The sequence below is a fragment of the Pezoporus occidentalis genome, unplaced genomic scaffold (assembly GCF_034315485.1).
Source record: "Pezoporus occidentalis ecotype Australia unplaced genomic scaffold, CSIRO_AGI_Poc_V1 ctg66, whole genome shotgun sequence".
Taxonomy (NCBI): domain Eukaryota; kingdom Metazoa; phylum Chordata; class Aves; order Psittaciformes; family Psittacidae; genus Pezoporus; species Pezoporus occidentalis.
This window is the reverse complement of record NW_026916009.1, coordinates 3,559,690-3,572,433: the sequence shown is the minus strand read 5'-3', so window position 1 is coordinate 3,572,433 and position 12,744 is coordinate 3,559,690. Positions and strand designations below refer to the sequence as shown.

At 38.2% G+C, this 12,744-nt stretch overlaps 1 protein-coding gene across 1 annotated transcript in view; it reads right to left on the bottom strand.

Annotated features, from left to right (window-relative positions):
* TTN (titin) overlaps window positions 1-12,744 on the bottom strand; it is a 247,054-nt gene that overhangs the window by 72,613 nt on the left and 161,697 nt on the right. The window contains exons 197-222 of the mRNA XM_062640616.1: window positions 12,560-12,711; window positions 12,275-12,422; window positions 11,942-12,119; window positions 11,729-11,850; window positions 11,345-11,632; window positions 10,955-11,251; window positions 10,635-10,821; window positions 9,388-9,503; window positions 8,997-9,296; window positions 8,471-8,770; window positions 8,276-8,381; window positions 6,977-7,173; window positions 6,571-6,876; window positions 6,174-6,452; window positions 5,449-5,748; window positions 5,050-5,352; window positions 4,578-4,952; window positions 4,177-4,479; window positions 3,419-3,718; window positions 3,030-3,326; window positions 2,646-2,930; window positions 2,263-2,556; window positions 1,573-1,872; window positions 1,158-1,466; window positions 875-1,065; window positions 4-433 (exon numbers count right to left, since the gene is read on the bottom strand). Of these exons, the coding sequence (XP_062496600.1) occupies window positions 4-433; window positions 875-1,065; window positions 1,158-1,466; window positions 1,573-1,872; window positions 2,263-2,556; window positions 2,646-2,930; window positions 3,030-3,326; window positions 3,419-3,718; window positions 4,177-4,479; window positions 4,578-4,952; window positions 5,050-5,352; window positions 5,449-5,748; window positions 6,174-6,452; window positions 6,571-6,876; window positions 6,977-7,173; window positions 8,276-8,381; window positions 8,471-8,770; window positions 8,997-9,296; window positions 9,388-9,503; window positions 10,635-10,821; window positions 10,955-11,251; window positions 11,345-11,632; window positions 11,729-11,850; window positions 11,942-12,119; window positions 12,275-12,422; window positions 12,560-12,711 (6,663 nt within the window). The remainder of the gene's footprint in view (window positions 1-3; window positions 434-874; window positions 1,066-1,157; window positions 1,467-1,572; window positions 1,873-2,262; window positions 2,557-2,645; window positions 2,931-3,029; window positions 3,327-3,418; window positions 3,719-4,176; window positions 4,480-4,577; window positions 4,953-5,049; window positions 5,353-5,448; window positions 5,749-6,173; window positions 6,453-6,570; window positions 6,877-6,976; window positions 7,174-8,275; window positions 8,382-8,470; window positions 8,771-8,996; window positions 9,297-9,387; window positions 9,504-10,634; window positions 10,822-10,954; window positions 11,252-11,344; window positions 11,633-11,728; window positions 11,851-11,941; window positions 12,120-12,274; window positions 12,423-12,559; window positions 12,712-12,744) is intronic.

The following is a 12,744-nucleotide window of genomic DNA, read 5'->3' as shown; positions in this document are numbered from 1 at the left end:
TACATATGGGATCTGCTGCTAGAGCAGGATCTGATGGTTCACTGGGAGGACCAATTCCAGCAAGATTTTCAGCCATAACTCTAAACTGGTATTCAACACCTTCAGCCAAACGAAGCACATTGTACTGTAGACCTTTTACTGATGGCTTTGTTACTGGAGCCCTGTTAACACGTGACCAGTAGACACCTCCCACCTCTCTTTTCTCCAACCAATAGCCAGTTATTGGGCTGCCACCATCATTCAAAGGAGGCTCCCAAGTCACCAGCATTGATGATCTGGTGCGATCTAAAATTTTTGGCTTGCCAGGGGGTCCAGGAAGGCCATAGGGATCCTTAATAACAACTTTTTCTGAGAGGCATTCATCGCTTATTCCGTATTTGTTTACAGCCTGGACTCTAAATTGATATTTTTCATTTGTTGCAAGATTCCATACCTGAAAGTAAGATTTAAATCAATACTTGGCTACTTTCAGAATAAACTTAAATAAATTTGATGTTACACAGCAGTTTTCACTTTAAATTATGTCTTGGAATCTTAGTGACATACCTATGCTTATGTACTACACAGCTGTATATAATGCCCTAGGGATATTACTATTTCACACGCATGAGACCAAACTTTAAAAGTATTTTGGTTTTGCAGTTGGTAAAGCTACGAATAATGCTGAAAAATGGAAAGGAAGATGTCTTCTGAATTAACCTGAGATTAAGTAGCAAAAGAGAACTTTTTTTTTTTTTTTGTCACATGAGGAAAACACACAGACATAGATGCACAACATTCATCCAATGATTCTGGAGTCTAAATGGAGCATGAGTGCATTATTGTTATTTTTTATGCATACTAAAGTATGTAATAAAGATATTTTATAAATTACCCCAAATCTTCTGTCAACAACACTTTTGGAGACTTCTTCCCACTCGGCTTTCTTCCTACTAGCATCACGTTTCTCAATAATGTAATGAGTAATTTCACTACCACCATTATCAAGAGGTGCATCCCATGTTAAATAGCATGAATCTGCTTTAATATCAGAAACAGCAAGATTTCTTGGTGGAGAAGGACGATCTGTATGAAAGTAACAGAGCATAGAATCACATTAAGAAAAAGACAAAAGAATTCTATTAGCTGTCATTTTTTAAAAAATGTTGCATCCTTACCATACACTTCAACATGCACATTGCGAAATGCAGTGCCAAGACGATTGGAAGCTCTCACAGTGTAAGTGCCTTTATCAGCCCTCACTGCTGCAGGCAGGATAAGTTCAGTTTTTGCCTCACTTCTAGATACTTCTTCCTTGGTTATCTTAAGTGCATCAGATGTCTGGTCAATTAAAACTTCATTCTTGTCCCATTCAATCTTTGGCATTGGCAGACCTGTCACATCAGCAGGAATATTAACTGGTTCTCCAGCCTTCACTTTGATAGTATCTCCTCTCACAGCCAAGCGTAATGTAACACTTGGAGGTACTGAAAACAAGAAGAAAAATGGCAGATTAAAGGTCGAGATAAAACAGAGAAATTGCCTTGCAGTGTTCTGGAGGTATTTGTATGGATTTCTTTAAAGCAGGTATACCTTCATCATCTTGTATAACTACATTGAGAGGCAATGATGGTTCACTTTCTCCAATAGCATTGACAGCTTTGACACGGAATTCATACATATGAAGTTCGTCAAGTTTATCAACAAGAAGAGATGTTGTTGGACAGAGCCTTGCATTAACTCTTTCATAGTCTTTAGAATCATGTCTCCTCTTTTCAACAATATATCCTAAGACTGGACTGCCACCATCACTACGTGGAGGTTTCCAATCAAGTGTAATGCTTGACTTTGTTCTCTCTGTGTACATAAACCTCTCAGGTGCTGTTGGAGGACCTATTAACATGGAAAAATCATAATGAAAGAAACATTTAAAAATCAGAGAATTTATAATCACACAAATACAGTATCTCTGGCTTTTTAAAGCCATAGCTTTTGTAGGCAAAATATGTGAGTATGGTTAGGGGTAAAGTTTCTCATGTATGTGGATAAAAAGGTAACAAATACTGTCTCAGTAGATATCAGTATTTTGTTACATAAAGAACCATAGTAGTTTCACAGAACTGACTCAGGGATTGGACTGAAGTCATTAATCTAAGGCAGATGCTTCAACCAGTAGAAAAGTAAATACACTTTCTAGATAGAAAGGAATCCACAAAATAATAATGTTTTTTTAACCTACAATTAAAAATTGTTTAAAACCCCCCATAAAATTAGTCATCTTACCTAATGGATCAACTGCGAGAATAGGTCCTATTTCAACAGGTGGACCAGTACCAAACTTATTCTTGGCACTAACACGGAATTTATATTCTTGCCCTTCAACTAAACCTGTTATATCACATTTAGATCTCTCTGTGTCTACAGCTAGTCTCCATGTATGCATTTTGGCATCCTTCCGCTCAACAATAAAGCCAGTGATATCACTGCCACCATCATCTTCAGGATCAGACCAGTTCAGCAAACACATCTTTCTGTTTGTGACCACTGGCTTTAGGTCAAGGACTGGCCCAGGAACATCTGAAAAACAAAATCAAACAAGTAGGATAAAGCCCAAAGGTTGTCTCACCCGGAGAAATGCTCAGTTGATCAATTTTTTTTTTTCTTACCAAATACTTCTACTCTGGTTCCTGCAGATTTGGAGCCACTGCTATTGGTAGCAGTAATTACGTATCTTCCATGGTCTTTTCTTAATGCATTCTTAATGGTTAATTCAGATTTTGTGCCGACATTTTCAATAACAACTCGATCTTTGTCTAATTCACCCTCTTCCATAGCCCATACAATGGTGGGAGTAGGACGTCCTGTCACAGTAGCAGGAATTTTAATAGTTTGTCCAGCCATGACCTGAATACCTGCTTTGACAGAAACATCCAGCTCAACTGTGGGAGGCTCTGCAGAAAAGAGAGAAACAGTTCATTAGTTCAAAGGAGAGATTCAAAAAGACTTTTTAAGCAGTTGGATATTTCTTGAAACTAGTACAATTGCAATACCTTTAGGTTCTGCAACTGTTGTGGGTTCGGTTTCACCAGGTGGTCCTTCACCAGCTGCATTAAGTGCAGTAACACGAAGTTTATAGTCTGCACCTTCTCTGACTTCTTTAACAGTATACTGTCGGACCTTAATGGGTTTCTCTGTGCAACGTGACCACTCGTTTACTCCCACCAGTTGTTTATATACATGGTAACCGGTGATATCTCCACCACCATTATACGCAGGAGGCTCCCATTCTAACTCAATAGAAGTTGAGCTTGTATCAGCAACCCTTGGAACTGGTGGACCAGGTGGCACTATAAATAAATAGGTGCAAATCAAAGTTAAAGGTTTAAGGTGGGTCCTGCTCTGTCTCCTGTCTGCTATTAGCTTCTGCTAAGCTACTTACTTATTGGGTCCTGTGCAGTTTTTGGATCTGACGGGGGACTAAATTTCCCAGGACCAGCTGCATTTTCAGCACATACTCTAAAGATGTAGGTTAAACCTTCCAACAGCCCATCAACTTTTATTTCCAGAGCGTTCACAAGGCTCCTGTTGACCCGAGCCCAATGAGTACTATTAATTTCACGTTTTTCAATCCAATATCCAATGATTGGGCTGCCATTGTCTTTTGGTTCATTCCATTTAACCAACATACTGTTGCTGGTAACATCCTCCACATCAGGCTTATTAGGTGGGTCTGGTGGAGCTGAAAAAAAAGAATTGTAATTTTGTCACCATTCTTGTCTTTCTCAGAGCTTACTCAAAGCTAAGAGAGAACTAAGATATGAGAAATTACTAATTTTAAGTAATTCATAGTTCTTCTACTCTCTTTCTCAGGAACTTTGATTTCTAACTGCAATCAGTGATCAATAGTTCTCTCTTTTCGTAAGAATATTAGTTTACTGAACATAGAGAATGTCACTATTCAAATGTCAGGGTTTTAAGTTTTAAGAACGTGATTGCCACTTATTCCCTTACCATTGAAATTAGATTGTTTTCAATATTTCCCTTTATTTCAATGGTTTAAAATATGCAATAAATAATAATTATATTGCTAAAACTTCATGTGGGAAACATTCACATAGATGAAGCTGAGTATTCTAAGAGTCTGCGTAGTTTTACACTGGTTTTCTGAAAAGGTTGTATTTCAAAATTAAAACTTACAGAAAGGATCTTTTGCTGTCATTGGTTTTGAAACACATGGTGGCCCTGATCCAACTCTATTTTCAGCAAATACACGGAAGAGATATTCTTTTCCTTCAATCAGTTTTGTTACATGGAATTTGCAATGCCTGAGTGTTGAACTGACAGTGACCCAGCCCATTTCAGCTTTGGTATTGTCTTTCTTTTCCAGTACATAGTTTAGGATTTCACTTCCGCCATCATCAACGGGAGGCTCCCACTTGCAAATGACAGAATCTTTCCTGACATCTTCAAATACAAAGTTGATTGGTGGCCCAGGTGTATCTGTTGGTAAAGCAATAAAAATTATGAGTAATCATCTTATGCAATTCTTACCCAATACGCTGAACAACTTAGTGATTTTAAGGACATTCACAATATACCTAAAACATTGACTTCACATGAGGCTTTTGCAACACCGTGATCATTTTCCACTTTAATTGTAAATGTGCCATGGTCAGCTCTGATGGAGTCACGAATTGATAGTATAGACTCTCCTTCTTTATGGTTGTCAATACTCATACGTTCTGGCAGTGAAAGCTGGAAAGGTTTCTCTTCTTCAGCTTCATCCTTCTTCTTCCTTGTATATGTTGGTACTCTCTTTTTGATTTCCTCTGGTGTGACAACTTCATCATTCCTCAGCCAAGTGATAGATGGATAAGGTGACCCTGAAATATGTGCCTCAAGTATGATCTCATCACCTCTTTTCACCTCAAGGCCAGACTGTAGGTTTGCAGCTAGGAAGACTTTTGGAGCCTCTGTAATAACACAGAATAATAAATGGAGAGTAGAATATTCCAATATATTTGAGGATGTATGGCAATTACTACAAACAATCAAATGAGCGATTCATACCAATAGGATCCACAGCTTTCACAAAAGGAGTAATCCGAGAAGGCTCACTAATGCCAGCAGCATTCTCAGCACGAACACGAAACTGATATTCCTTTCCTTCCTCAAGACCTTTCACTGGATAAGTTAAGAGAGGTACCAGATAGTCATTGCACCTCTCCCACCTCTCCTTGCCCTTAGCGAGCTTTTCTATTATGTAGCCCATAATCTTGCTTCCACCATCAAACAGGGGTGGTTTCCATGTAAGTGTTACTGATTTTGATGTTGGATTATGGACTTCAAGGTCAACAGGAGGATCTGGGGGCTCTGTGGAAGAGTAGCAAAAGAGGGATTATATGAGAAAAGAAAGTTTAAAGATTTTAGTTAAAATTCAGTTTGGTGATTTGGTAAAAAAAATCTTACGTTTTGGGTCTTCTGCAATGATTGGGTTTCTTAGTTCAAGATATTCACCTCCTCCAATCTTATTGACAGCTTTAACACGGAAATAATATTCACTGTTTGGGATAAGATCTTTGACTTGCCATGAAAGCTTATTTTCACCAGACATAACTGGGATATATGTTCTACGACCAGCTTCTCTGCGCTCCAGAACATAATGCAGAATAGGAGTGCCACCATCAAAGTCTGGAGGTTCCCAGGATATTTTGCAAGAATTCTTAGTTACTTCACTTGCCTTAATGTCTTTACACTGTCCAGGTGGCCCTGTTTTAAAGAATAATAATAAAACTAAATAGATGGGAAACTGTATTCCTACAAATATGAAATTGCATTACATTTCTTTGTTTTGCAGAAAGAAGACCAAACCCACAAATGTTGGCTACACACTATATATATATATATGAATTTATGCTCCTAGAGGTGGAAAAGTATTCAGAATTCTTATAGGCATTTTCACATGTGTAAGATGACTATTCATAATAATTTGGCTTTAAGCAGCCACTGAGTAGTTAGACCAATTTGGTGTAAAGTCTTGGGGTTTCTTTGTGGGATTTTGTAACATTAATGCCTTTACGGCAATCTATGTGTGTCTGAGATGAAGTGACTTCTCCACATGGCAGAAAAGGGTTTTTTCTAGTCCTTTTTTCTGTCACCTGCAGGGCTTAAGTGAGGATAAGAAGCCTAGTTACCTATGACTTTGACATTGACTGAACCAGTTGTTGATGCCAGCTTGTTCTCCAATGTGATGGTATAAACACCAGCATCAGCATGAACACTGTCTATGACTTCAAGCAATGCAGAGGTGTAATCGCTCTTCATTGTTGTTCTGTCACCAGCTTTCAACTCTTTGCCATCTTTGTGCCATGTGATAGTTGGTGATGGAACAGCTCTGAAGGGTACAGGAATACTTAATTTCTGTCCTTTAACAACAACAATGTCACGAGTTTGTAGATCAATGGTGGGATTACCTGTAAAAGTAAGTATAATATTACTAAAAAGTTGCCAAACACCTTACTTTTTCAGTTATGCAGATCTGACAAAAAAAAAAACAACCCAAAACCAACAACAAACAGAATCTATTCTTACAGTCTGGGTCCTTGGCAACAACTTTTTCTGAGACGTCTGATGGCTCACTAGCTCCAACAGCATTGACTGCTCTGACTCTCAGCACATACTCTTTGTCTGGAACAACACCTTCCTCCACTTTACATTTTAGATCTTTTATTGGACGAGAATTGATCCGCATCCATTTTTCTGTTCCTGCTTCGCACATCTCAACATTATACCCAATAATAGGGCTTCCACCATTCTTCTCAGGTGGTTTCCATGCAATGCAAATATGCTTTCGACCTGCATCTGTGACATGTAAATCCTGAGGAGGTGAAGGAGGACCTGCAGATATAGAAAAAAATTGTGTAATTTTTCTTCCATAATATCTGTTCTACACAGTACTTTGCTTCTATAATACACTGCATATTACACTATCACTTACTTGTTGGATCTTCAATATGAATGAGGTCAGTTGGTTCACTGGGATGACCACAGCCAGCTTCATTTTCTGCACGAACCTGGAACTGTACATCTGTACCTTCGATGACATCAGTCACTCTGAAATTGCAGTCTGGACCAGCTGTCTTGCCAGCTTTTACCCAGCGAGTGGCTAGTTTTTCTTTCTTTTCAATAATATATCTGAATAAATTGGGGAAAATACTATGAGACACTTGCAATATGAACACTTCAGACTTCTTGCTCAATAAGAGAGATAAATAGAGATTAGAATAGTTTAGACAATGGAAAAAAAAGTTGAGAGAGTCACGGTGGACTTTACTTCACAATTCAGCCCCTTAAGCCCTGGCAGGTCTTGGATGTAATGGGGCTCACATCACTGACAAATACAATTGTAAAAAACAATTCTTGAAGTTCTGCTGTGTTCTCAGGTTTTAGAGAGCTGCAGATATAAAAGAATCTCCAAGCTATACTTGTGTCTTTGCTACTTTCGATCTCAGTGATTAGTTCACTGAGAATATTTGTAGATATTATTTAGCTGTAAGTTACTCATTTGTTAACATTCTGCCTGTGATAAACTATAGGAAATGCAAATAAAGTGACTTCTAGTGTTTCAGGCAGATCTCTGTAGTTGTCTGTTTAAGACAAGCTTACTGTGACTGTGAAGGAGAAGAAGAATGAAAAATAAAGAGGAAAAATCTAACTGTAGCTCAAGGTGAATTTCAGAGGACAGATAGTTTAGAAACCAAAGAAAAAGAATAAGTTAGAAGCAACCCAAAGGAGTAAACCAGTCTTGTTTTAGACTGTTTTCAACAGTCTAAATGCTTGAAAAGTGTGATAAAGAGGAGAATGAACAGAAAAGTGATGAAGCTTCATCTTAGCCCAGTGTATACAGGTTGAATAAGAAACTAAGGCAGAAGGAAAATGTAACAATATTACTTGGTAGGTGGATTTAAGTGGTTACAGCTCCGGAGGAACTGGAGACTACAGTTTCATTAATTTTTTTTTTATATTTTACATATAGTTCAATTTAATCTGATTAGATGTTTTCAGGATGTTGACAAACATTCATTGTTCATTTACATTAGGTTATTTATACTGACATAATTTTCACATTTTAAAATCAAGCCCTTAATTGCTTTGACCACATGGTTTCTCTTTACATTCATCCATCTCTTTTTCATATTAAAAATGTCCATTTAAAATGTAAACATTTTGAAAGAAACATATTGATTCATTAAAATATCTTAATCTATAGGAAACACTGCACAAACTTAAAACTTACCTTTGAATTGGTCTGCCACCATCATTCTTAGGTGGTTCCCATTTCAAATCCACATGACCTTTTGTCACTTCAACTATTGTAAGTGCATACGGAGGCCCAGGAGTTGCTAAGGAAAAAAATACACAGATCAGAATAAGAATCCATTACACATGAGCTGTTTCTTCAGATCACTTGGTAAGCAAATCTCAAACTTACTGAAAGTATCTTTAGCAAGCACTGAATCTTCTATTTCACAATAGTCACTCTGTCCAATGGCATTTTCAGCAGCCACACGGAACACATACAATGAGCCTTCAGTCAGTGGGCTCACTGTGTACTTGGTATCTTTCACTGTTGTATCAACTGTCTGCCAGCCTTTACGTCTTACATCTCTCTTTTCAACAATGTAGTTGGTAATTGGGGAACCTCCATCCTTCTCTGGTACTGTCCATTTAAGATCTGCTGTGTTTTTAGTAATATTAATAACCTCAAGCCACCGAGGTGGTGAAGGAGGATCTGTAAAATATAATAAGAAAATAAAACCGGTTAGCTATTTACCATCAAAGGTCTTGTAAGACAGGGAATACATACTATTAAAACTTAGTATTTTTTTAGGTGAAGCAGAACAGATTTTAATATTTCATAAGCCTTCCAGGAGTTAACTTGGTATCTACAGAGACAAGCAGACATGGCTCTTCTATAGTGTATTTGGAGCAGCAGCATGTTCTGAAACAATACTTACAGAGCCTCTCCTTGCACAGCACAGGGTCACTGGGTTCACTGGGCTCACTCTCGCCAGCCTTATTCACAGCTCTTACACGGAATGAATATTCTTGTTTCTCCATAAGCCCTTTAAGGAAGTGTTCAGTTGTGGGAACTCCTTCAGCCACTCTCACCCACTCATCTGTTCCAGTCTTTAATAGTTCAATGACATAAGATTCGATCTTTGCCCCTCCATCATGTTCTGGTTTTGTCCAGCTAAGGGATAATGATGTCTTGCCAACATCTTTCACAGTTGGCTTTCCAGGAGGCCATGGTGGATCTAGACAGAAGTCCAATATTAATTACATGATAGAAATGATTTTTTTAGTTGTTTTTGTTAAACTAAACCATAAAAAATGTATTTATTATACCAATTGGGTCTTTCACTAAGATTGGCTCTGTTTCCTTGCTTGGTTTTCCAGGTCCTGCAAGATTCTCTGCCAAGACACGGAACTTATATTTCTTCTTATTCGTAAGACCTTTAACCCTGGAAATAAAAATTAAGTTTGATTAAACCAAATCTACACATTAACTTGTGCCTAAGACATTATTCTCTCTCCTCTTTGTACTACAGTTTACCTGGAAAATCTGAAAATACGCAAATTACTGCTAATGTTGTTTTATGAAATTGTGAACATTCAAAATATGTATATTGTCAACAGTAAAATTGTGCGCCATGACACAGAAACAAATGGTTTGAGAGTCATCTTTCATTTTTGCATTTTTCCATGGTTGTTAGTTAATACAAGTATCAGGAGAAAAAAAATCCCAGGGTTTTGGCAAATTGATACTTGAGACAGGTATGTTTGTTATTTTAGAATGTTTTATGAATTATCATGTAGGACAGAAATTATTACGCATACATTAAAAAAAAAGATAATTTACTCTTCTGCAAAGACATTCTTCTTAAAAATTAATTATCAAAACAAGTATGTCACCAGATGCTCTTGTGAGACCCCACTTGGAGTACTGTGTGCAGTTCTGGTGTCCTTAACAAAAGAAGGACATGGAGCTGATGAAGTCCAGAAGAGGGCCACGAGGATGATCAGGGGGCTGGAGCACCTCCCGTATGAGGACAGGCTGAAAAAATTGGGGCTGTTCAGCCTGGAGAAGAGAAGGCTGTGTGGAGACCTCATAGCAGCCTTCCAATTCCTGAAGAGGGCCTACAAAGGATGCCCCAGAGGGACTCTTCATCAAGGACTGTAGTGATAGGAAAAGGGGTAATGGGTTTGACTGAAACAGGTGAAGTTCAGGTTACATAGAAGGAAGAACTTCTTTACTGTGAGGGTGGTGAGGCACTGGAACAGGTTGCCCAAAGAAGTAGTAAATGCCCCATCCCTGACAGTGTCCAAGGTCAGGCTGGACAAAGCTTTGGGCGACATGGTCTAGGGTGAGGTGTCCTTGCCCATGGCAGGGGATTGGAACTAGATGATCTTAAGGGCCTTTCCAACCTGAACCATTCTGTGATTCTATGATTCTATGATTCTGTGTTAGCTTGTTCTAAACTCATGGAAGCAAGGAAAAAAGATCAAGGGCAGCATAAAACTTGTTTAAAAGGCTTCTGTTACATCTTTATGTCTCTGTGACCTATTTCAGACTAAACTGACTATAGTCTTACTTGAATGCTGTATCTTTCACTGGCATTTTATTGCATTTTATCCATTTATCCTGCTCAGGATCATATCTTTCAACCCAGTAGCCAGTTATGGGGCTACCACCATCTTCATCTGGTTCATTCCATGTTAGGGTGACTGAGTCTTTAGTGACTTCTGTAGGCTTGAGACCTGTTGGAGGGCCTGGTGGATCTGTGCAAATTAATAAAAAACAAAACCCAAAGTCATCAATATATGCTTTCTTCCGCTCCTCACACCCCACTCCCCCCCCCCCCCCCCCCCCCAAGAAAAAAAAAGTAAAAATTTAACAATTTAATCAACTAACCAAATGAATATTTTGCAATGATGGGGCTACACTCTACTGGCTCCCCAATACCATACATGTTCTCGGCACTGACTCGGAACACATATTCTTTACGAGGAGTTAAATTGGTAGCTCTGAAATTTGTATCCTTTATAGTTGATGACAACTTGTGCCATATTTCACTGTCTGTAGCTCTTTTCTCAAGGACATAGTTGGTAATTTTAGAACCCCCATCATCTCGTGGAGGATTCCATGTCAGAAGACAGGATTCATTTGTGATTTCTGATACATCAAATGCAGCTGGTGGCCCAGGTTTATCTGTAGAGGACAAGATATGAATGTTAATCTTCTGCTTACACACCTCAGGACATTACTAATGATTTTTATAAACAACATAAAATACATGCATACCAAGAACATTAACTTCAACAACAGCAGTAGCACGTCCACTGGTATTTACAGCTTCTATAATATATGTTCCACTGTCACTCCTCTTGCTGTCTGTAATAGTGACTGTAGAATGATTAGGTTTGGTTTCAATGGTGATTCTGTCATCAGGCCTCAAAATTTTGTCAGCCTTGGTCCAAGTAATCTGGGGCTCAGGCTTTCCAACCACTTTAGCTGGCAGCTCAATTTTAGTTCCAGCTTTCACTGTAAGTCCAGCAAGAAGCTTCACATCTAAGAAAATTTCTGGAGCCTCTGATTTAGGAGAGAATAAAATCATTGTTATAGAAACGGTATCTCAGAGATTAGTAAAATAATGCAGCTATTGTAATTCTGTGATTAAGTAATTACCTTTTGCATCAATGGCTTGAATATCATCTGTTGGTTTACTTGGCTTGCTCGCTCCTATTCTGTTCAAAGCCTTAACCCGATATGCATACCACTCTCCTTCCTTGAGTTTTGTTACTTCCATCCTGTTTGTTAAACAAACAAAAAAATCCAGATATTTAAAATGGTGAGGATACACAGTTTAAAGGATATATCTTCTGATGTTAATATACTTACTTTGTTTCAACAACAGGCTCCCCACAAGTCTCCCACTTGTCTGCACCACGCTGAGATTTTTCTACCAGATAACCTTTAATGCGGGCACCACCATCATATTTAGGAGGCTCCCATGTTAGGAAGATTCCTTTTGATGTTGGATTCCTCCATTTAACATTCTCTGGTGGATCAGGCACCGCTATTAAAAATTAAAAACAAATGGGGTCTTAGAAACCAGTTCAAGGAAGGTTGCTTTTTTGTTTTGTTTTGTTTTTTTTTTACATTTTATTTTAAAGAAAATCAACAAGATTTCAGAAACAGAAAATCAGCAGCATTGTGAAACAGTTGACTTACTTGCTGGTGCTGACATATTTACTGGTTCATCAATATATGCAGGTTCTCCTGGGCCACATTTATTGCATGCAGAAACTCTGAACAAATATTCTTTTCCTTGGATGAGGTCAGGTACAGTGAACTCTTGGTCAACAACCTGATCCCTAACCTAGAGAGAAAGAAGGATCCAATGCGTTTCTAAAATCTATTTCCAAAGGGCAATTACCAAAATAAGACATAAAATTCACTAGCACATGTGGAAACAATATGGCAAATAGAAATTGAAATAAGAAAGAATGAACTTACTTTGCTCCATGTTTTCCGGCTTACTTCACGTTTTTCAATTATATAGCCAGTAACTGGACTTCCACCATCATCCTCTGGAGGTTCCCATGACAACTGTACTGTGTTCCTGCTTATGTCTAAAACTTTGAGTTCTCTTGGTGCACTTGGACGAGCTAGAAACCATAGAAATCGTATTAATTATTTTG